This window comes from Euleptes europaea, chromosome 3 (genome assembly GCF_029931775.1).
Source record: "Euleptes europaea isolate rEulEur1 chromosome 3, rEulEur1.hap1, whole genome shotgun sequence".
Lineage (NCBI taxonomy): Eukaryota > Metazoa > Chordata > Lepidosauria > Squamata > Sphaerodactylidae > Euleptes > Euleptes europaea.
Genome location: NC_079314.1, coordinates 40,375,318 through 40,400,106, shown reverse-complemented (window position 1 = coordinate 40,400,106; position 24,789 = coordinate 40,375,318). Strand labels below are relative to the sequence as shown.

The following is a 24,789-nucleotide window of genomic DNA, read 5'->3' as shown; positions in this document are numbered from 1 at the left end:
TTGAGATCAGGGTGGAGTGGCCATTATAGCCACCAGGAAATTTCCCAATAAGCCTATGGTCTGCCCCCCTTCTTCTTTGACTAGACCGTGGTAGAAGGGCCATGCCTGTCCTTGTCCCAGGGAAGTTTGCAGAGGGGACTGGGTGGATTTTTCTTCCTTCCTCCTTCTCTTCCTCCTTTGAGCAGGTAGGGTCTGGGACCTGGGGGGCGTCTGTCTTCATTCATACTATGTACTCTAATGCCACGAATAGGAGCTGATGTTTTCTGTTGTTGAAGGTCAGGATCAGGGTAGTATGTCTACAGTATCTGAACAGTGGATGGCACAAAATAAACTTCTTGCATTGCATCCTTAATTACTTACATTATGTTGCAAACATGGCCAGAGGCCTGCTTCTAGTTAATATACTTAGCAGAAGCAGCAGTTTGCATACAATTGAAAAGGAATACTCAGGATGCCTTTGAATTCTGGTGGATCAGCCGTTATACATACTATTATGTATTAGCACTAGGTGGTATTTGTTTCTAAATAGGTCACACATGTAATTTGGTTTATCTAGTTTAATTTACAGTGCTTTGAAGGGGCATACTTGTATAAGACAGCAATAAGACCAGGCTGTAGGGCTAGCATACAGTAGTAGATTGTGTGTAGAACTTGGTCTGGGAGAATGGGGTTAAGACCTCTGGTGTCTGTCTGGGCAATTCTGGGCAAGAAACGCTCCCTCATATCTAACAGCCAAACCCACATCACTGGCTTGATGTGAAGATAAAATACAGAAACAGTGTATATATGCATTGCTCTAAACACTTTGGAAGAATGTCAGGATACAAATAAGGGAAGTTTTACTGACAGATTTTCTTACTGTAAAGTAGGCTATAAAGCCAATTCGTATCAGCTTTAAGAAGAAGAGAAGTCTCTACGACTTAAGGAAGAATCAAACCGGCTTACTGACAGATTTTCTTACTGTAAAGTAGGCTATAAAGCCAATTCGTATCAGCTTTAAGAAGAAGAAGAGAAGTCTCTACGACTTAAGGAAGAATCAAACCGGCTTACAATCCCCTCCCCTCCCCCTCCCCTCCCCACAACTGACACCCTGTGAGGTAGGTGAGGCTTAGAAAGCTGTGACTAGCCCAAGGTCAGCCAGCTGGCTTCATGTGTAGGAGAGGGGAAACCAACCCGGTTCACCAGATGAGAGTCCGCCAGTCAAGTGGAGGAGTGGGGAATCAAACCCGGTTCTCCAGATTAGAGTCCACCACTCCAAACCACTGCTCTTAACCACTACACCCCGCTGGCTCTGTTTAAAAGCTAGGTTTTCAAAAGTCAGATACATTTAATTGTTTTGTAAGGTTCCTAATCTTCAGGTTTGCAGCGATTCTTCACAGTTTAAACAATATTCTCCCCATACACGTGCGTTTGGATGTATAGAGGCTCTGTATATACTGTTAAAACAATGAGCTAATGCTGTCTTTGACTGTTGTCTTCCTCTAGGCTCCAAGGCTCTGGAGTATTCCAACGGCATATTTGATTGCCAATCCCCAACTTCTCCGTTCATGGGGAGCCTGCGAGCCCTACATCTGGTGGAGGATTTGCGTGGCCTGTTGGAGATGATGGAAGTGGATGAGAGAGAAGGATTGCGGTGTCAAGTCCCAGATTCGACAGCAGAGATTTTGATTGAATGGCTACAGAGTCAAATGGTACGACAGTACAAGGATTACATAGTTTAAAAAAGATGGGTGGACCGTTGCTCTGTCAGACTGGTTAATGTACTGCTAAAATTGTTAGCTGGAATCTGCACAGTCAGATTGCAGTTCCTTTTATACTGATTGGTTTGGGAGGCAGGCGTCACGCCTTGTTTTTCAGCATTAGTTTCACAATTGCATTTAAATTAACGCATTTGGAATTTTGTTTTGAAAATTGCTCTTTGCATCTTTGCCGCATTCTGCTTCAGAGAGGTGAAACGTTAGCTCCTTCATAAGTTCTTCAGCCGCTTGGCTCTGGTTTTGACTTGGCTTGTTTCTGCTATTATTTTGAAAATTTCTACCCTGTTTTCTGTCCGTGTCCATGCTGATCAAAGGTAGCAGTGGCTGACTTAGGAGAGCTGTGCTTCTCTCTGACAGCTTGAAAGTTGTGGGGTGATTTCCCTCCCTCTCTTGGCAAGTGCTGTCAAAAGGCAGGGAAGGGTCATGTTGTCTTGTAGCGTGCTGACTGCAATTGCTGATTTATAGGATGTAGTCCTCAGCAGTGATTGTATCATCTACAAGGGGTCAGATTGCCGTTCACCTCCATAAAAGTTATGTCAAAGATCACTTAATTGGGGAGGGGGGCTATTTCATGGACAGCAAGAGTTTTTGTGAAATTGCCTCCCTCTTTCTGTTTCGGCTCAGCACTGATTACCCATTGCTCCCCTTATTTTATTTTGTTCCGTCAAGTCACAGCTGACTTAAAGCAACCCAGTAGGGTTTTCAAAGTAAGAGACGTTCGGATATGGTTTGCCATTGCCTGCCTCTGTGTCACGACCCTTGTATTCCTTGGAAGTTGCCCGTCGAAATACCAACCAGGGTTGCCCCTGCTTAGCTTTGGAGATCTGACAAGATCAAGCTAGCCTGGGCCATCCAGGTCAGGGCTCCCCTTATATGCTCACTTAATCCTATTGGAAGCAACTGAGCCTGTTGTTCCTGGGCCGGCCTGAACTAGAGTTGCTAGGACTGCCTCTGCAAGTCATAGTAGGTTTGGGGGCAGTGATGGAATTTGGGAAGGATGTGATGTCACTTGTAGGAGGCTGTCTAGGAAATCCCCCATATCTTTACAATAGAGACCTGGGGAAACTTCTAGAGCGTCACTGTGGAGGCCATTTGACAGCCATTTTTTTTTCTCCCATTCCTTCTGCTTTCTGGAGGGCAAGGGACTGGGGCCAAGGACAGGGCTTTACCTGCTGCAGGCAGGCAGGCAAATGGCAAGCCTAGCGTTAAGCAGCCTGTGTGGAAAAATTCTCCTGCATACCACTGCACCCAGCTAGGTTTATCTGGAATGGATACAGTTCTTTGTTGAAATAGTGTTTTCTTAAGAACCTCTCCTTGCCATAATGCCAGTCTGCATTAAAATTTGCTATTGTGTAAATGTATGAAAGCATGAAGAAGTTTTTCATACCGTAATTTGAACCCGAATAATGAAAAAATTGACTCCAGTGACATTTTGCAAGTATAGCTTTGAAGAGGTTCCGGCTAAACATCAGGAAGAACTTTCTGACAGTTAGAGTGGTTCCTCAGTGGAATAGGCTTCCTCAGGAGGTGGTGGGCTCTCCTTCTTAGGAGGTTTTTAGCAGAGGTCAAATGGCCATCTGCCAGCAATGCTGAATCTGTGAACTTAGGCAGATCATGAGAGGGAGGGCAGGAAGGGTTGGGTCAGTATTTGGCTCTCTTAAATGCCCAGAGTAATGCCAATCACCACTTTGGGGTTAGGGAATTTTTTTCCCCCCAGACCAGATTGGCCAGAGATCCTGGAGGGTTTTTGTTGCCATCTTCTGGGCACGGGGAAGGAGTCACTGGGTGTGTGTGTGTGGGGGAAGGTAGTTGTGAATTTCCTGCGATGTACAGGTGGTTGGACTAGATGACCCTGGGTTGCTTCCAACTCTATGATTCTATGATCTTCTGTTCCTTGCAACTGTTCGAATCGTAGTGTGTTTGCCCATTGAGTGGCTGAGAAGCCAGATGGGTTGCGTTGTTTGTACCTATCAACAAGCACAATGAAATGGAGTAAGATGCCCCCCCCCCAAAAAAAATAGCCCTGGGTAGCCTTGCAAATTGTGACTTTGGTCTTTGCTTGAGTTAAGGTGCCATCTAGTGGAACAGGTTCTGTTTGCATGCCATCTGAGCTCATTTCAGTCCTCGATCGCTCGTCTTAAAGGTGCAAACATGAGCCAAATTCAGTCTTGCACCTGATTTAAATGTGAGGCTAACGAGGAAAGAGATCTTCCTTGTGTGACTTTGCATGGGGTTTTGTTTATGTTGCCATCCCTGCAAAGCACCTATGCATGTTTAGTTTGTATGGCAGCACAGTATCTGCCAGAAATCTCTAGTGTGCAAATTAAACTGCTTTGCATGAGTTGCAGTGTAATTTAAACAAGACTGTGAGCATGTGCAAAGTTGCATAGGGAAGTTCTTCACCAACCTGAAGCCTTCAAAAGCATTCTGTTCTTATTCTGATGTAGACTCTTTTTACAGATGGCCCTGCACTTAGATCTACTGTTCTATGTGTTGGAAATAGTATTTTTGCATGGGGGCAGTATTTGATCATGTGATAATCTATCTGGAGTCTCTGTTGGTGCAGCCCAGAGACATGAAGAGCTAGGTCCTAGGTCTTCAAGATTGATTTTGGACATATCCCATTTAAAGTTTGTCCTGATTATTGGAGCACCCGAATGTGTGTGGAGGAAAGAGGTGGTTTCTCCCATCACAGTATCACATGGTTGGAGAGGCTGTACCTGCTGTGTCCGACCCTGACTTCAAGAAATAGTCACAGGTACCCAGGAGTCTTGCTAGTTGCATGGTGTTACCAATTTATGGTGGGATCACATTTTCATATTTAAGGTTCTCATGTACTTTGATATTCCTGCAAAGCAATGCTTTGCTTGAAGGAATTTATCTGTAAGGTTAATGTGGTCACTCTTTAGAACCGATGATGCCCAGAAAAACCAGCCTCAGTTGCCCGAACGTTTCATGCTGCTTTCATGGCTCCTCTCTTTCTCCCATACTAGCCCTTTTCTCTCTGTGTGTGTTAAGTGCCATCAAGTCGCTTCCGACTCATGGCGACACTATGAATCAAAGTCCTCCAAAATGTCCTATCTTTGATAGCCTTGCTCAGGTCTTGCAAACTGAGGGCTGTGGCTTCCTTTCTAGAGTCAATCCATCTCTTGTTGGGTCTTCCTCTTTTCCTGCTGCCCTCAACTTTTCCTAGCACGATGGTCTTTTCCAGTTACTCTTGTCTTCTCATAATGTGACCAAAATTCAACAGCCTCAGTTTAGTCATTTTAGCTTCTAGGGTCAGTTCAGGCTTGATTTGATCTATAACCCACTGATTTGTTTTTTGGGCAGTCCACGGTATCCGTAACACTCTCCTCCAACACTACATTTCAAAGGAATCCACTTTCTTCCTATCAGCTTTCTTCAATGTCCATCTTTCACACCCATACATAGTAATAGGGAATATGGTGGCATGAATTAACTTCATCTTGGTGGCCAGTGACACATCCTTATACTTCAGAATCTTTTCTAGCTCCTTCATTGCTGCCCTTCCCAGTCTCAATCTTCTGCAGTCTCCCTTTTGGTTGATGATGGAGCAAAGGAATAGAAAGTCTTCAACAATTTCAATTTCCTCATTGTCAACCTTAAAGTTGTGTGATTCTCCTGTAGGCATTACAACCCAGATACTCCTTTTGTCTAGACCCCCCAATTCCTCTGTAGTGCTGTCGTACTTTGTATCGTACCTGCCTTTTGACCCCTCTTGCATAAGGACTTAACCCTCAGTTCCAATTGGAATGAAGCCTAATTAGGTTTGATAACTCCAGATTGAGAAATGCCTGGAGATTTGGGGTGGAGTCTGGGAAGGGCAGGGTTTGGGGGAGAGGAGGGACCTCAGTGGGATACAGCGCCATAGGATCCACCCTCCAAAGCAGCCATTTTCTCCAGGGCAAACTGATCTCTGCAGTCTGGAAATGATTGTGATTCTGGAAGATCTCCAGGCACCACAAGGATGTTGGCAACCCTAAACCTAAGTGATGTGTTTGTGTGTATCCTTCCCTTGTCATTCAGACTTCCTTTTCTCCTTTCCGTCTGCTTTTCCGTTTTGTGTCCCCACCTTGGATTTGCCTCTCTAGATGCACATTTTCCCCATCTGCATTCTCAAAACTCTGCAGGGGGGCTTATTGTTGAGTTTTGAGAATCTGGATGGGGAAAATGTGCATCTGAGTGGCAAATCCAAGGCAAAACCTTCCATTCATAAATGGCCAATAACCCCCATGCAGAGTTTTGAGAATCTGGATGGGGAAAATGTGCATGTAGAGAGTACAAATCCCAAAAAGAGAGTACAAATGAATCAAACATGGCTTCGCCCCCCGGGCCCCGACCACCTCCTCCTCGCCCCCACTGCCTGGGCTCCTTCCTTCCTTCCCTCCCCGGCCGGCCTGCCGTCCGCCCCTCCTCAGCGCCTCCGCCAGCCAAGACCAGCGCGAAAAATCCCGCCTGCTGATTGGCTGCTGCCGCCCGCCTTGGCGCCACCAGCCCTCGAGTGCCGCGTTCAAAACCTGTCCGCGCTGTGAGGGGAGGGAAAGGGGAGGAGGGGTACGACAGGGAGAGGGAGAGTCCACTCCAAACCTCTGCGCCGCAGCCGGTGTGGTGGGAAGGGTGGGACAACCCCGCCGGGGACTGGAGGGGGCCACCAGCTACCACCTACCCTTTCCAAGCAGGATCTCCAGTGGGGGGAAGAGCAGAACCCCCGAAGACAGCCCGGCCAGCGACCACGCAGCCACCCGAGAGCCGGGAGACAACCAGCTGGTGCGCGGCGTTCTACCGCGGCCTCTTCAAAGCACTGACAACCAACTGAGACGCGGGCGGGCGGGTGCGCCCGGGGCGGGGCCAGGGAGATTGGAGCAACCGGGCTGGGAGGGTGGAGGAGGCTGATGCAAGCCTCTCTCGCCCTTATGTGGGCTCGGGGGTGGAGCCTAGGAGGGGAAAGGGGGGTGGGATGAGGACGGACGGCTATAATAAGCGGCTGTGAGGCGGAGGCCGGGGAGGAGCAAAGCAGTGCCACCCGGACGGGCAGAACCGCACTCAAGGGGCCAGAGAGCCGCATGCGGCTCACAAGCCGCGGTTTGCCGACCACTGGTTTAGGAAGAAACATTGATCAGTCTGTCTTTTAACAAGCTTTCCTTGTGAAAGCAAGAAAAATAAAATCAACCAGCTTCTTTAAATGTACAGCTGTGTATACTTGGGCAGCCATAGGATTAGTTAACTAGGATTTCTGTTTGGATTTAATCCAATTTAGCACGGATTTAAGTGTCTAAAGTAGCAATAAAATGCCTGTGCTGAACACACCCTCAGGGAGAGAGAGTAAAAGCTCAGCACATGGTGGTGATGCTCGTTCTAATAATAGTTTTTCTGTCATTCCGCTGCACAGTCTTCCTATATGTTTATCACATTGTTTTGCTTCCAGGGATGCTTTTCTTGTTGTGCTGTTCAACCCAGATACTCATGAGCATTTTTGGAAATGCGGAATGTGCAGGAAATAAATTTGGGTCACATAAAAGCTGCTTCTCATCTTCAAAATCCCCCTCAGCCATCTTGCGATGAATCATGTTCTTATTGCTTCTGTTCACTCTTATCTTGTCTCTTACTTATATTGCAGGTTCTCCGAATCTAAAACAAAATAAAACAAATCACTTGTGCTTAGATGTTGTTTGTACATATAAGGAAACATGCTTCATGCTGATCCTATGCATTATGCCATTTTTTAAGCAAGGGAAATTTATATTCTTCCAAAAGTGAAGGGAGCCTTGAGGCATCTTAAAGACAGGCAAGTTTTTATTCTAGCACAAGTTTTTGTGAACATGAGCCGGTTCGTCTGATGCTGCAGCCTATGAAACTTTATGCTAGAATAAAAACTTTTTAGTCATCAAGGTGCCACAAGACTTATGTCTTGTCTTTTTTTCTATTAAAAACCAATAAAAATATTTATTAAAAAAAAAGACTTATGTTTGTCTTTGCTGTGACAGACCAACACACCTTCCTTCTGGCGTTGCATTCTACCACACGCTGAGGTAATTTTAATTAATGAGGGCTGTTTGGAGGGGGGGCGTTCGCTGTAGGGTACAGCCTTCTTTGGTTTCCTGAAACAAAGACCCATCTGATAAAGGCACCCATTTCTTAAAGGATCTACAATTATTGGAGTTTGTAAAGTCCTCCTCCCCACCTTGTTGTAGTGGATCTTTGAGCTTCTGGCCATCTCAGCCTGTGAATCCAGAGCTCCCTTCTTTTAGGCTTCTGACTCCCTTGTGTATCTTTTCTTCATACATTCTTAGGGTACTTTCATGTGTTTTTAAACTAGCATCTGAAGAAGTGAGCTGTGACTCACAAAAGTTCATGCTGGAATAAATATTGTTAGGCTTTAGAGTACTGCTGGACTTCAGCATTGTTAAACTCGCCCTATGTGTGCCAAGATGCAGACTTAAAAGCCAGCCAGAAGTATACTTCACTGCTCCAACAGCCCCCAACTATCATATTGCTTCCTGCTGATTGCCTTCGCATAGGAGACAAGCTATGGGTTCCCTTGAAGGTGTACTTGAAAAAGTTGCCTCCTGCTCCTTGCGGAAAACTGATAAATGACAGACCCTGGTTTAGAAAGCAAGAGTGGACAACAAATTCCATGTCATGCTGCTTTGTTTGATGTGTAACGTTTACGGTAATGCTGAAACACCTTGGCACTTGAAAGGATTCATGCCATTTCAGATATTGTGTGTGTGTTAAGTGCCGTCAAGTCACTTCTGACTCATGGCGACCCTATGAATCCATGTCCCCCCAAACATCTTATCTTTAACAGCCTTGCTCAGATCTTGCAAACAGATATTGTTAGTGGTTACTAATTTTGATTCCAGCTAACTTGAAGGGGAAGGGAAGGCAGCATGGTATAGCGCCATCTTGTCAGCTCTCGGAAGCTGTGCAGCGTCGGTACGTGGAAGGGTGACCACCAAGGAAGATTCTGCAGAGAAAGGCACTGGCAAACCACCTCTGCTTCTCACTTGCCTTGAAAGCCCCTTGCTGTGGTCACCATAAGTCAGCTGTGACTTGACAGCACTTTACACGCACAACTTGCATGGGAAAATCCACTGGGAACAGTCAGTCTTAAATATGTATTTTTAAAATCTGTTTAGCTTAAAAATTATAATTGATGATTCAATACAGCCTTCAGCGAAATTAGTAGATTTATGAGTTAAGAGGGGTGGTCATGGAGTAGCTGCGGGGTGTCCCAGGCTTGCCTGGGGTCTGTTTGGATACCATAACACCACCCACTTCCTAAAACCACTTGGCAGGCACCAGAGAAGGTGTCGGCAGGCACCATGGCACCCATGGGCACCACCATGGCGCCCATGGGCACCCTGACATAGGATTTGGATTTTAAACAATCCTGTCTTTCATCTATGGTTTTAAGGACACTGAGCGTTAGGCTTCATGACATGAGTGTTTTACTTAGGTGTTGACCTTCTGGTTTTTTAATTATTTATTAATAGGGTATCATAGCTTCTGGATATTATATATTGATGATGAAAAAATGTAGCCTTGAAGCCACATCCTGTAACCTTAAACTCACATCCTGAATTTTCTCTTATTGCTTGGAGCTTTATTTAGCTTTGTTATTTCAGAGTCATATTCATGGAACAATGTTATAGCAGGTCAGTTTTTCCTTTATTTTATTTTCCAGACCAATGGGCATATATCTACTAATGGAGATGTGTATCAGGAGCGACTCGGACGTTTGGAAAATGACAAGGAATCCCTTGTTCTGCAAGTAAGTCTTTTCCCTTAGTTAGTTCATTGCTTGCATCTAGGAATCTGGAGTGTTATAATTGTATTTAACAGCAGATTACTTATTCTTCTACACCCCTTTCTAAAACTGTTCATTATCTGATGGAAATTTTCCATTTAGGAAAACAAAAAGCAGGTACTGGCCAAATTTCCCAAGGCTCACTGTTTGCAGGGACAGTGCAAATGAGATTGCTTTTATAACACAAGACTTTCTGATGAAATATGTTACATTGAAGTGAGGCACTTAAGTATATACTTTGATTAAGAATCTCTTATTATTGCACAGGTGAGTGTTCTTACTGACCAGGTGGAAGCCCAAGGAGAAAAGATCAGAGATTTAGAGTTCTGCCTGGAAGAGCACAGGGAAAAACTGAATGCCACAGAAGAAATGCTACAACAGGTATTACAACAGAGGTTCAATCTGACTTTCTTGTGAGTTTAGCACTGAAGCTCAGAATAATGATGTTGCTATTGCTATGATTCAATAATGTCTACTTGTTTTCATCTGTGTTACATACATCTAGAATGAAACCTTTGGTTGCCTGGTTAAAAGCCATTGAAACTGTTTGTCATGCAAATGTCCTAGGACCTAGGTATTGGTTGAGCTGTAATTTTGTGTTGCTAAACGTGCCCTTTAAGATAAGGTGACCCATGTAGAAGTGGAAATGTGCCTCTAACACTAATAGCTTGACAGGAAAGGGAGCTTCGGCAACTGGAACCTGTTGCGCGTGCATGAGAGTAGCTGTACCTGCTACAGTTTATTCTAGCATCATAATTAAGGACCTTGTGACCCAGTCTTACTTTGCATCTAGTTACCCTATCTGTAGGGAAAGGTTCTCCTATCTCTCTCATTGGGGTATTTTTCACTGACTTAGGAGCCCCGTGGCCCAGAGTAGTAAGCTGCAGTACTGCAGTCAAAGGTCTGCTCACAACCTGTGGTGGGCCAGACCATCATAGGACAGTCCAGGTACAGGCTGGAACAATAAGCACACCGCAAAGATAACATGCAGGATTAAGATCTGCTGCTGTGAGCTGCTTTTGGAGCAAGGGCAGAATAAAAAATAGACTACATAAATACAGTTATTGTTATTTTTAAAAAATCCTTAAATAAACCATTCTCTGCTACTTTTCTATAGGAGCTTTTAAGCAGAACATCCCTTGAAACTCAAAAGCTGGACCTTATGGCAGAAGTATCTAACTTAAAGCTCAAGCTTACCACCGTGGAGAAGGACCGAATAGACTATGAAGACAGCTTCAGGGACACAGAGGTGAGGGTATAAAATAGATTGTCCAAGACTGAAGCTTGTATAACTGTCCTTATATTTCTTTATGTGTAAAATAAAAAAAATATATATTTTGCTCCTGTTTGGGGTGAGGTGGAAGGCAATGCTTTCTTCTCTCATAGCCTTTCTGTCAACCTTTTACAAATAGGTTTCCTCATTCAAGTTTTGCCTAGACTGTAATAAATGGAGATCATGAAGACACAGAGAGGTCTAGCCACATATTGTTGCCTGGCAGACCCCCCCCCCCATTTCTATGGTGGTTTATTAAACCTTGAGTGGCTGCAGTTAGCTTTACGAGTCGTGGGTTGTGCAGGCCTCAAATGGAGCCTGACGCAACAGGATGAAAAATCAGATGTTGAAAATAATTTTCTAATGCCCCAATGAGTTAGACTGTGTAAAAAAATTTCAAGTGTTGATGCTTTCATCTAGTAGTATTAAACATAAGATACAATGCTGTTGGGCTGCTGGTCACCCCTCCAGACAAGCTGTAGCTAGTGGAGCAGAACATGTGTGGAGAAATCTGAATCATAGTCATATTTTGAAGAAGTAGGTTATGCATCAGGAAACACGGGACTACAGTTTTGAGTTGTCACAGTACATCTTCTGTCATGGCTAGTTCTGGCCTCAGTAACAAGGCACACAATTCTTTGATAAGCCTTTTTTTTTTTTGAGGGGGGAAGGTTGCATTTTTGTTTGGAGGAGCTTTTATGGGTGTGTGTGTATGTAGTGGGGTCAAATCCTGATGTTATGATTCTGGCAGTAAGTTGATCGGGTCAACTTCATTGCTTAGGATAACAGTAAAGCACTCCAGTTAGTGCAGGCTTGTCAAAAGGTTGAGGGAGATGGGTTTGATGTTTTCAGAGAGCAAAGCAGGCGAATGTCCACCAGATGCACCCTTTGCTGCTAGGTTGCCTCCAGATTAAAGCCTGGGGAAACATATGTGTGTGTGTGTAAAGTGCCGTCAAGTCGCAGCCGACTTATGGCGACCCCTTATGGGGTTTTCAAGGCAAGAGACTAACAGAGGTGGTTTGCCAGTGCCTTCCTCTGTATAGCAACCCTAGACTTCCTTGGTGGTCTCCCATCCAAATACTAACTAGGGCTGACCCTGCTTAGCTTCTGAGATCTGACGAGATAAGGCTAGCCTGGGCCATCCAGGTCAGGGCGGGGAAACATATAGTGCGTGTAAACTTGAAAAGAACTTTCTGTAAATGCCGTACTTCTCTGCCTCCAGAGACTTAAAGCCTTTGACCTTTTGTAGCCAGTTAGCATCACTGAATACTAATCTGCTTCTTCCTGATGCTCCTAGGTGCTGATTTTTACTGTCCCAATGCATGCGATCACACAACCTGTGTAACCTGAAGTTTCAGCAGTAAGCACATAAAGAAATACAGGCTAACATTAAAGTCACTGCAGATTGCAGTCCCACTCTCCCAAATGCTTCTGAGAGAGATGTTTTAGGCACAGGGATCTATTTATCCTGTCTCTGCTCAAGAATAAGTATGCTGGGGGCAAGTCGGGGCACACAGGACAGGCAGGCAAAGGAAACCAGCAGCTTGGATCCAGCAGATGAGCAAGTGGAATGTGGCCAGAGATAGCAGGTACAGGATAAAGGCGTGCCCAGATGCCATCTGCAGGACTGCAGGCTAGGCTGACGCAGGCAGCTTATTCTGACAACTGCCAGGGCTGAGCCAGATCCTTGTATATAGTGATATAGGCCCTCTCTGGACCAAGCCCCTCCTGTCCATAGTGAAGAGAGTTTTCTTCAAGGGGTATGCTCTGTCTAGAGCAGGGGTATTGAACTCAGTTGTTATAAGTGCCAGATATGACATAAATGTCACTTGTTCGGGCTGGGCCATGCCTTGCCAGCCCAGATTGAGAGTGTGTATGGGGGGCGGGGGTGGCTGCCTTGGCTGGCTCGCGGGCCGGATAAGAGCTCTCAAGGGGCCGGATCTGGCCCACAGGCCTTATGATTGATGCCCATGGTCTAGAGTCTTTGTGGAAGGCAAGAAAGGCTGTGATAATATTGGCTCCCGGGCAGTTGGTAGGATAATTCCTCGGTGGGCTCTGACTTTGAGTTCACACAGAGATAAAGGCGACATCTCCTGGATTCTTCTGAAGTACCTCCTGCTCCAGTGATGTGGAGGAAAGCCAGGATTAGTACTTTGCTTTGGAGAAGGGATGCACTGTTGAAGAAGAAAATGGGCCCCAGGAAAACCACCAGTGGACCTGCTATTCAGAATATTCTGCTGAGGTGTACCAGGGAGCAATTCCTTAGGGTAAGGGGATGTAGGGAATAAAGGATGTAAAATAGAGTCTTTAAAAACCTGAACAGGAAAAATGCCTTTTGAGTTTAAAAAATTCCTATTTCTTAAAAGCAAACGCGGGATGAATGAAGAACCAAAAGACACTAGGACTTTTTGGGCCTGATTGGATCCATTAAGGCATTCCAACGATTTAACGTCTATTTGTCTGGTATGCTGACCGAAGAGATCTCTTAAATATTTCCGAATAAGGGAAGGTGACCTCCAAGAGGGGGTGACTCCTCTGTATCTGCAAATCTGTAGACAAATCATATTGGGTTGCAAGGTTAGCTTATATGGCTTCTGTCTCAGCTTGGTGGACCTACTATAATGAAAGGGTGCATGCTGGATGAATAGTATATACAAATTTACTTGTTACTGAGCATTGTGATGGAAATCTCAAGCAGAAGAAGTTGACAGCTTTTACTTTGCTATGTTTCCAAAGAAAACAGTGACATAGGAGCTAAGAATAGGGAAAATGGTTAATAATTGGTACATTCTGAAGTTGACCTTAAGTCTGAATTTTACAACATGCCTGTAAACAAAACCAAAAAAGGGGTTCCAGTTGCTTTATGCTGCTTTTATACTAATCTTCCATTGCTGTTGTTTTCTTATTGATCCCTTTGTTAAACAGGGTTTGGTACAGGAAATTAATGAATTGCGCTTGAAAGTAAGAGACATGGATAGCGAGAGACTTCAGTATGAGAAAAAAATTAAATCTACCAAAGTAAGTAATCGTCAGTACAAATGAAGAAAGGGCTGGACGTATGATTGTACTCCTCCTTTAAACAAATGAGGATTTTTCTCTTGATGCTGGAAACATGGTCTCAGTCGTATCTTTATTTAACAGATTTACGTGCTGTTGGCTTTGTATTTAAATCTTTGCATGCACACGGTATAGGCCTTGAGGTTGCCTGTAAGAAATCACCTGAGTGGAGTGTGGGGGTTGCCTCCAGGACCACGTGTAGGTGCCACTTATATGAATTAGTTCAGCTGTATATGTGGCTGCCCTGATTCCTAATCCGACAGGGCTTTTTAGAGCTGCCGCCGCGGGGCTGGTAGTGAGGCCTGGATCCATTGCCTGGTTGATGCAGTACTGGTTGAGACAAATGGCATCTCTGTGCAGCCCAGCCAGACTGTGGGCCTGCTAGCAGACCCAGATATAAGCCCAGCTCGTAGAGAGAGATGTGTCATCTAAAATGTGTTTCACGAAACGTGTTCATGAAACACATTTTAGATGAGGATGACTGTGTGCTAAATAGAAGTTGCTGTCTTCATGTCTTTTGAAAGTGTTGTAAAGAACCGGACTACTTCCCTCCCATAGAATCATAGAGTTGGAAGGGACCTCCAGGGATATCTAGTCCAACCCCCTGCACAATGCAGGAAATTCTGAACCACCTCCCCCCCCACACCCCCAGTGACCCATACTTCATGCCCAGAAGATGGCTAAGGTGCCCTTCCGCTCATCATCTGCCCAAGGTCATAGAATCAGCATTGCTGACAGATGGCCATCTAACCTGTTCTTAAAAACCTCCAGCGAAGGAGAGCTTACCACCTCCCGAGGAAGCCTGTTCCACTGAGGAACCACTCTAACTGTTAGAAAATTCTTCCTAATGTACTCTAAACAGAAACGTTTTTGATTTAATTTCAACCTGTTGGTTCTGGCCGAGTTGTTTTCTATTGCCCCAGAACAACCTTCTGGGGCAACAGAAAACAACTCAGCACCATCCTCTATATGACAGCCCTTCAAGTACTTGAAGATGGTTATCATATCACCTCTCAGTCCTCTCCTGTTCAGGCTAAACATACCCACCTCGTTCAACCTTTCCTCATAGGGCTTGGTCTCCAGACCCCTCCCCATCTTTGTTGCCCTCCTTTGGACATGTTTCAGCTTCTCTACATCTTTTTTAAATTGCAGTGCCCAAAACTGAACACAGTACTCTAATTGAGGTCTAATCAGAGCAGAGTAAATCCCTCCAATTTTCTTGTAACAACTGGTTCTTTCTTGAAAGCAGTGCTGCTGTTTCCAGTATCCTTCTAGTGAAGGGTATAATGGAGAGACCAGACAGGGAGGGGGTGTGAGGCAGGTTCTCACCCCTCAGTGCCCATTGGCTTTGCTGCATGGTAAACATAAGAGCCAGCCCTTCCTATGTGATGCTGAGCACACCGGGGCTCTAGAGAAGTCCAGTTTGGCATACCTTAAAGTAAATGTGTTTCAGATTGATCCATGATCCCCAGTGAAAGTAGCCACTTTTTAGCCTTGTATTTTTTCTACCTTTACTTCTCTTTCATTCCTCTGTCTCTGTTACCAGTCTTTAATGGCCAAACTTTCTAGCATGAAAATCAAAGTGGGCCAGATGCAGTATGAAAAACAGCGGATGGAGCAAAAATGCCAGATGTTGAAGGTGTAGTAGATTGCTGGGGCCGGGCTTTTGAGTCCTTTCTTTGCCACAGATGGTGTGGTCTTGTTTCCATCTTGTTCCTCATCTGTAATTTTAAAATACCCCCTGTGGATATGAAGTGTGTGTGTCTATTTTTTTTAACTTCTAGAAACTAGCTGCTGTTCTGTACTTTTTGTTTTGGAACATAAGTAGCATTTCATTTGCAAGTGTGTTTGTTTGACATTGGCAGACCTCCATGGCGGCTTACAGTGAGAAAAAAAACAAGATGGCAGATTTGTCCTCTTAAATGATATGGGGACTGAGCGGCTAAAGACAACCCACCCAGTAACACCCCAAACTTGTCAGGTTTAAATTTGGTGAGGTCACACCTTTATCCATTCAGGGCTTGATGCCTGGCTCAATAGTTGAAAAAGAACACATGAAGCTGCCTTATACTGAATCAGACCTTTGGTCCATCAAAGTCAGTATTGTCTACTCAGACCGTCAGTGGCTCTCCAGGGTCTCAGGCAGAGGTCTTTCACATCACCTGCTTGCCTAGTCCCTTTTAACTGGAGATGCCGGGGATTGAACCTGGGACTTTCTGCATGCCAAGCAGATGCTCTACCACTGAGCCATGGCCCCTCCCCAATGCAAGACTGATGCAATGCACCTTTCCAGATAGACAGGTTCCAGCAGTGCAGAATACAGCCTTTTATTCACATCCCATGGTTGAATTAGCACTAGTGTAGATTATGAGGACTGCTTAGATTCTCCGATTGGCTTCCCGTGATGGAACTGCAAAATGGAGTTACCAGTAACGTGGCCTCTTTGATATGCAGCAGCAACTTGTAGTTCTGGAAATAATATTGAAAGCAAGTTCATAGAAAGAGGTTGGGCATCCTTTTCACCATCATTGTAGGATCCTTTCTTTTATCCCAAACCAGACTACAGATTCAGATGAAAAGTGCAATTTGTCTTTAGTCTTTTAGTCTCAATGCTAAAGCACGTGTGTTTTCTTCCCATTGCATTTGTGTCACTACAGACTGGCTATTTTGTGATGATTTGAAGCATTTCCCCTTTTGTTTGCCAACCGAATGTGTTGATAAAACTGTTTATGGTTTGAGCAATACACGGGGTTTGTACTTAAAGATATCTTGATATATTATCACACAACAAGTCCAAATAGTTTCTATTCTACTTTTGATCCACCCACCACTGTGTGTGCATACATCTGCATATACACGGGCACTTCACTGCACTGTTAAAATAGATTAGATGTTGACAAATTCGATGTTGAGTTGTTCATTTACTGCATTAAGTCACATCTGCTTAATGTGGGTGAAAATGTTTCATGCATGTATGCATGTGTATACATATAAGTAATGGATGATTTTGTCAGAAGTCATAGTGTTCCCTTGTCTGTGGTTAATTTCTAGGCACAGATCATTGGGGCAAACTTTTGTAACAATTAGCAAGGTTTGTCAAGATTTTAAACATCGAGTTTAAATTAAAAGTCATCTATAACTTGAATGATAAAACTCCAGTGTAGGACTGTGCTTTTTAAAACATAAAGCTGTGTTCTAAATGTAAATTGTTTTTGCACAGGAAGAGTTAGCATCTTTAAAAGACAAACTGCAACAGAAAGAAGCAGAAATAAAACGACTGCAGGAGAAACTGGTTCATCAGGGAAAAGGAGAAGAGGTTGACCTCAACGACAGAGGTAAGAGAAGATGACAACCGCCGTAGATGGGAGATGACGTACTTCCCAAAAGCCACGTCTCTGGTTTCTGACTGTAGCTCTTTTCTTCTGTTACAAACAATCCACATATCTTTTTGTTAGGGCCAACCAAAATGACACAAAATGTTGTGCGAACTTTCAAGCTCCCTAGAACCCTTCATCAGACCAGAGGTTACAAAATTTTAAAAAATGGAACAGCCTCACTGACTTACAGGCCCTGTTCTGTCTTCCCTTCCAAGGGGCTTTTCTCTCCCTCTTCTGATTCACCCACTGCGACCACTTGGCCTTTGTAGGAATTATTCCCTGAAAGAGCCACGGTTCCCAGCCTCCTTTCCTTGCGTTGCTGTTCAAAGGCCTTGTCTTGTACCTATGTCTCCCACTACCCAGCATCTGTTCACCACAGGAACAGCTTACTGCACTAGCGCACCACTAGGGGAGTACCAGCCTGGTTGGGCGAGGCTGGAGAGCAATTGACCCCCCCCCCCCCGTTCTCTGGCAAGAGAAAGAAAACTTTAAAAAAACTCAAGGAGAAGGTTTTGTACAGTCCAAATCTCCAACGGAAAGTTTCTCCACATCTCTGCCTCCTAAGATTTAACCAGAAGACCACCCAGCGTGGTGTAGTGGTGAAGAGTGGTGGTTTGGAGTGGTGGACTCTGATCTGGAGAACTGGGTTTGATTCCCCACTCCTCCACATGAGCAGCAGAGGCTAATCTGGTGAACTGGATTTGTTTCCCCACTCCTCCACATGAAGCCAGCTGGGTGACCTTGAGCTAGTCACACTCTCAGCACCACCCACCTCACAGAGTGTCTGTTGTGGAGCGGGGAAGGGAAGGTTATTGTAAGCCGGTTTGAGTCTCCTTTAAGTGGTAGAGAAAGTCGGCATATAAAAACTAACTTCTTCTAAATATCATAAAGTCATGATTATCTTGCAAGTGGCACAGACTAAATAAAACTGTATTGTTACTGATAAATATGAAGTCGAGTATGGTTTTGTTTGCATTCATGTTTACACTTTCACGGGTTTTCCTGCACAGATGAAAATTGTAAAAAGAAGCTCAAAGACAAAAGTAAGGTTTTTGGGTGTATTTCCATGGCCACTCACATTCCAGATGTTCTCCCAGTGCAACTTTCTGCATGCACCATATAAAAACATTTTAGCAAAACACTGGGAGACTGCTTCATCTCCCATCCTCAGTTTTTCTGGGAATCAACCTAAAAAGAGTGAAAATAAAATTTGCAATTTAAATTATTAAATTAAGTAATTATTTAAATTATTGTTCCCTTTTCCCCCTGAGTATCACTTGCTCTATTGATTTGCTTGCCTGTGAAGGTTCCAAACCTCTAACAGCCAAACCTACCCCTTCAGTTTAATTTGCAGGATTGATAGCAGCACAAGTTATATTTATATACATTTCCATTGTTGCAAGTAGAATTTTGTATGTGGCTAATTCATCGTTTGCACAAGCCCAACGGAACAACCATCGTGGGCCACAGAGTTAAGCATATTATAAAGCCTTGGAATTTTCTGACGACTTGCATACGTTGTAGAGAGAATTGACAAGCAATACTGAATTAATCATTTTCATATGACAAACCCTATGCATTAGGAAAGGTTCCCAGTTTAATCATGGAGTTATATTTATAATTCTAAATGCTACAGATATTTGGTGTATATGAGGATGAAGGATGAAGCAGAGCTTGTAATGGTTGGAAGAGGCCCCTTTGCTTATGATCTATCTCTGATCTAAACATCCTTTTTGATAACTGTCGTGCAAGTTGTGTTCATTAGCATGAACTTCTCATCACCACAGAGAGATGCACCATCTCACCATGGCTACATTCATTCTTGGTTATGGCTAAGCATCACATCTGAGATCCATTTCATTTACCATTCCTACCATTAGTTGCCTAATGCCACTGCTCTTTGTAACTGAATGTGTGGGCATCTCAAGGAATGTTTTGCTGTTAGCCTAACGATGGATTATTTCACTGCATAGTGTTGCCATTGTTTTTAATTAGGAGGACTAGCTTATATGTGTGATAGTTTAATGTGGAGATACAAGCATTGTTCAGGATTTTTGCAGAGCAAGAGCAGACTAGGCTGTAAATCAGAGTTCCTGCTTCAGATTTCTTCTTGCTCAGGAACTTATTAGGTGGCCTTATAAAAACAACTGTGTCTAGCCTTAACACCCCCACAGGTCACTGTAAAGTTAAGAATAACAACACTGACCTGTTGCTGAAAATAGTGTTTGCAGTGTGCTTTAAACACTCAGAAGCACTATAGGTACACTAACAACCCATTCCTGAGCTTTCAGCATGCAGGGACTGTGGGGAGGAGGAGCCGCCGCGGCACCTTCTAAGAAGTTCCCTGCACGCCAAAAGCACGAAAGCACCCGCTTTTTTTGTGTAAAATAGGGCAAAAAGCCCCATAGAGAATAGTGAGCAGGTGCAGCAACGCCATTCTTGGTGCCAGCATCCAGGGCTGAAAGGGGACAGGAGGCTGCCTAACGGCAGTTCCTCCCCCCAAAACACCCCGGGAACGCCTCCTGGGACGCCTCTGGAATGCTGGCGCGGGCCTTTACACTGATGGGACATCAGTGGAAGGCCCTGACGGCGTGCCGGCATGGTATCCAGAAACTGCTGTCCGGGCCTCCACAACAGCGCTGGGGCCACTAACGACGATGTAAGTAGCCCAGGCGCCTGCCCGGGGGGCCTGAATGCTGGTGCGGCCCCTTCCTGTCCTTCTAAAAGCTTTCACCCTTGAAGGTCAGGAATGCGCTGTAAATATAATATTGACAATTATTAATCTTGGCCTTTGAGGCTTTGCCAATTTTAAATAATTTATTTGACCGGTTCCTGTGGGAGTGTGTTTGGTATGCCCTTCTCTTCCTTCCCTGAATATTTTAGGTCATACTAAAATGCAAGCAAGTGGTTTGCATTTTGTCTCTTGCTACATGGCAAACATTAGCATTAGCATAAAGTGGTTTCTCTTTTTGTCTTTCTGCTTTATCACTTAATTTATCTTTTTAGACATCGAGGTCCAGAAAATGAAGAAGGCGGTGGAATCTCTAATGGCAGCAAATGAAGAGAAGGTACTGGGAATGTCTGTTAGAGAGGCATTGGCCAATTTTATGAAGCTGCAGCTTTTTAAAGCTGAGCAAGTCAACATGAGAGGGACATAAACAGTTGCACTCATTATAATATTGATTGGAAAGAACCCAATACCATTTCACACAAATGAAAATTGGAGGTGGGGAGAATTTAATGTAATAGGGAAAAAATGGAACCTAATTTACTTAATGCCAATGTCTGTGAAGCACTCTCAGGAATTGCTCAACCATGAAGCACTTGTAGAATAGACATTTTATTAGTCAGTGACCAGCATAATGTGAAGCACTTGTAACTTTTTAGCTCTGGGTGGCCTACTTTCAAAGCAGCGATATAAGTGTGATCTGAAATGAAAAAAATCTGTAATTTCCAGTTTCCAGTTCTGATTGCCAGGGTGCAGTGAAGAAATTCTAACTTGGCAGTAAGGCACCAGAATGAAATAGAATCGATTTTTGTAGGATTAGATGAGCTGGCTAAACATGTATTTCTTACTCAGATCCTGCTTCTGCAATAGGTTCACATTATTTATTTAGTTACTGAATGTAGTTGGTGTTGATTGTTTATTTATGTATGAATGTATAAATAGAACCTAATTTACTTGACTCCAGTGTCTGTGAAGCACTCTAGGAACTGCTCAACTTTTATACACCCTGGATATCACAAGTTCTGTCATAATTTAAAACCAAAAGTCCTATTTCTTATCTTCTTTAAATTTTTACTATTACTAACTTTCCTGTCATCCCATGTCCCAGGGAAGGAAAAAAAAGGAGAAGACAATCTTAAATAATAAACATAAACATGCCTTCCTTCCCCATCTCCTTTTGTTTTTACAGGATCGTAAGATTGAAGAGCTTCGACAGTCTCTCAACCGATATAAGAAAGTACAGGATATGGTAATACTGGCCCAGGTCAAAAAAGGTATGGCTCTAACTTACCCCTGGCCGCTTAGTGACAGACACAAAACACTATAAGTACATTGGCCTTGACAGAATAAATCCATTTTGTGTGCCTGCAGGGCATGATTGCATGGTTGAGCAGGCTTGTATTTTGTCCCCCCTTAGATTTGTTTACATGCATAAGAAATAGAGAGGAGGTTAGCCATAATGGTCCTGTATAATCACAAATTATTTTGGCTTTCAAACCCCTTGCTCAAAGAGAAGTATTATCACCCTATACCTGCGTGAACTGAGTTTGCACTTTACACATAAAGCTTTTTTTTTTAAAAAAAGATCCTACTGTGGCTTGATGCTCCTTTCCCCGATCATTCTGGTCACATTGTAAAAATCACTTGAAAATATTAAGGGCAAAAATCTAAGCACAGTGAAGCACTTGTAACTTTGTAGGTTTGCCCAAAGGAAGAAATCAATACTTTAAGTATGTCTTTTGGATCTAAATTCTGTTCTTAAGCACTGAAGCACATGCAGTGGTGAAGTTCTTTTATTAACTCTGAGCGAAATCATGATCCCTGAACGAGCATTTGTTCAGCGTGAAAATATTCATAACAAAAAGAGTTGCTGAACAATTTTTACCGTTCTGTTGACAGGCAAGGATGATGAATGTGAGGAGTCTGCTAACTCGGGATCTGTTTCGGTAGCTTTGTCAGATTCACAAAGTTTAACTGAATCTGAGAAAAGTCTGTCTCCTATGCTAGTATCAGGCTCTCCAGACCATGAAGAATTTAGAACAACATCTCCTGAACAGGTATTTCTTTTATTTCATCCAGAAAGCACTGTGCTTCAGATTTAAAGCTTTACTGTATTGTGCTCTTGGGTTTAGCCAATGAACGTACAATTTGCCGCTTTCAAATGGGAATGGTATGTCTCTTTCTTGTAGAATTCACTCCAGATCCACACCAGTGTCTTGCAAGTTTCCATCCCTTCTTTCTCACCAACCTCCAGATGCTCAGAAGCCTCAACCGAAAAAGTAAAAGCCCAATCTAGGATGGCAGTAGCAAGTGATATCAGGTATGGATACTTTAGATGGCTTTTGTTGGTTACTGAAATTGTCTTGATTGATTGATTTCACTTTTGTAGTTCACCTTTCTTGCTGAAACGCAAGGTGGATTACAGCTAAAATTGGCTTTATTTAATCCTTGCCGAATGCCCTTCTGTTACTTTTGCCTCTGCTGGGCTATCTCAGGAAATACAGTATAGTCCCATTGAATTTTTTCTGAGATCCCAGAAGGATCCTTTGACAGGGATAGAGGCAGACCTGGGAGAGCAAGATCCAGCCAACCTCCACATCAGCATCCTGACTGTGCAGTTCAAGAGAAAAGGGGTCACAGAGCTGCTCCCATCTGGGGCAACAGGATCTGTATACAGTATTCAGAATACTGCAACAATGACAAACATGAAAACATTGTGATATTGAAAGTTTTATTGTCTATCCCTTTCTTTTAAAGGATGGAGAGCCAGCGTGGTGTAGTGGTTAAGAGCGGTGGTTTTGAGTGGTGGATTCTGATCTAGAGAACCGGGTTTGATTCCCCACACCTCCACATGAGCGGCAGATGCTAATCTGGTGAACTGGGTTGGTTTCCCCACTCATACACATGAAGCCAGCTGGGTGACCTTGGGCTAGTCACAGCTGTCTCAGCCCCACCTACCTCACGGATGGGAGTAGTTCTGTGACCCCTTTTCTCTTGAACTGCACAGTCAGGATGCTGATGTGGAGGTTGGCTAGATCTTGCTCTCCCAGGTCTGCCTCTGTCCCTGTCAAGGGGATGGATCCTGGCTCTGCTGCAGTCAGTGTAGATCTCCCCCTGTGCCCTCATCCTCTTCCGTTCCTCGTTTCTGCTTTCTCCTTTGCTGCTGGAATAATAGAATCATAGAGTTGGAAGGGGCCATACAGGTCATCTAGTCCAACCCTCTGATCAATGCAGGATCAGCCTAAAGCATCCCAGACAAGTGTTTGTCCTGCCGCTGCTTGAAGACTGCCAGTGAGGGGGAGCTCACCACCTCCCTAGGAAGCTGTTTTCACTGCTGAACTACTCTTACTGTAACCCCCTCCCCCCCGTAATATCCAGCTGGTACCTTTCCACCCATAATTTAAACCCATTATTGTGAGTCCTCTCCAAACAACTTTTCTTGACTATCACATTTTATGGCTGCTTCAGAAAAAAAATAATTATCTGAACTGTGCTCTCACCCACTTGTAGGAATAAAACAGTGAGGAACTTCCCTCTCAGAACTTTGACTAATGTTATTAATGTTCTTTGAACTTGCTTAAAAATGCCTAAATATGTTTCTTATAAATTCAAAATTTTGCTACAGGCAAAGCGTGGTGGCATATGAGACTTCATGCAAACCAGTCCACAACAAATTGCTTAATCTTGTTGAAATTCTTTTTAGCTTCCCTCAAAATCCCCAGAGAGGTTTTGCCTGAGTTGAACCCTGCAATTTCTCTCAAATTTCACTTTAGGCAGAATCTGGTGGCAGTTCTTCTGCAGCTGCCAGTTCCTTCTCTGTACAAAAAAAATATTGGCCAGACTTGAGGCATTCCTAGAGAAAATAATGACTGAAACAGCTTTTATGTCAAGGCATTTTTGCTGGATGTTTCCATTTTTAATATACTGTATGTTGTTCCTTTTTATAGTGAAAGAAATACACCCTTGGCTTCTATAGAAAATGACACAAAATTCCAGCTAGGTGGCACAAAATTGTAAGTACCATGTAAGAGAACCATTTAAAAAGAAACACAATTGTGTATATTACTAAAATACCTTGTTACATGGTTGTACCCTCTTAATACCTCCTTTCTTCCCCTTAGTTCTCTTTGTATTGATATAGCCTAGCTTTTCATTTCTGTTGCAGTATGAAGTGTCTTCAATCAAGTTATATAGCCCCAGGGATATACAGACTTTTGTAATATATTTCCAAATTATTTGTGGCTGAATACTGTGCTAAGGGGATACTGCCTGGCTTAGCAGATTTCTGATGTGCCAAACATATTAATCACTTCAATGAAGTTGATCCAGACTATTCACATGCTTAAATTAATGAAGTAATTTAAACGCTTTGCTGAATTTGTGGTGTGTGGTGTAACAATTTCTAATACGGTAATTACTCCACAATGAGTACAGTGTAATTCTGTTATTAGTAATCTAGTATGTTCAATATAGAGTCGCCTAGCCAATAACTGCTTATGTCTATGGCATTTATTTTATTTTTTATTTTATTAATTAGAACATCTTGTGATTCAAGGTTGCCGTAGTGACACCTAAGCAAGATTTTGTTAAAACTATGGCGACCCTATGATTCAATGTCCTCCAAAACATCCTATCAATGAACAAATTGTTGTCTTCACATAATTCTAAGAGTCACTCTCCTGCTTTATTTTGCACTCCTAGTGCAAATCTGCCAGCATTTTGATTCTGCTTTGAATATTTGATTCTGCTTTGTTTTCTACTTTTGC

The 24,789-nt window shown here is 43.5% G+C and overlaps 1 protein-coding gene across 1 annotated transcript in view; it reads left to right on the top strand.

Moving 5' to 3' along the window:
• Nucleotides 1-24,789, top strand: part of PPFIBP1 (PPFIA binding protein 1) — a 138,541-nt gene that overhangs the window by 79,943 nt on the left and 33,809 nt on the right. The window contains exons 3-16 of the mRNA XM_056847629.1: nt 1,486-1,691; nt 9,466-9,552; nt 9,856-9,969; nt 10,706-10,837; nt 13,787-13,879; nt 15,465-15,557; nt 17,139-17,253; nt 18,306-18,338; nt 20,302-20,363; nt 21,213-21,297; nt 21,923-22,080; nt 22,213-22,343; nt 23,971-24,036; nt 24,189-24,239. Of these exons, the coding sequence (XP_056703607.1) occupies nt 1,486-1,691; nt 9,466-9,552; nt 9,856-9,969; nt 10,706-10,837; nt 13,787-13,879; nt 15,465-15,557; nt 17,139-17,253; nt 18,306-18,338; nt 20,302-20,363; nt 21,213-21,297; nt 21,923-22,080; nt 22,213-22,343; nt 23,971-24,036; nt 24,189-24,239 (1,426 nt within the window). The remainder of the gene's footprint in view (nt 1-1,485; nt 1,692-9,465; nt 9,553-9,855; nt 9,970-10,705; nt 10,838-13,786; nt 13,880-15,464; nt 15,558-17,138; nt 17,254-18,305; nt 18,339-20,301; nt 20,364-21,212; nt 21,298-21,922; nt 22,081-22,212; nt 22,344-23,970; nt 24,037-24,188; nt 24,240-24,789) is intronic.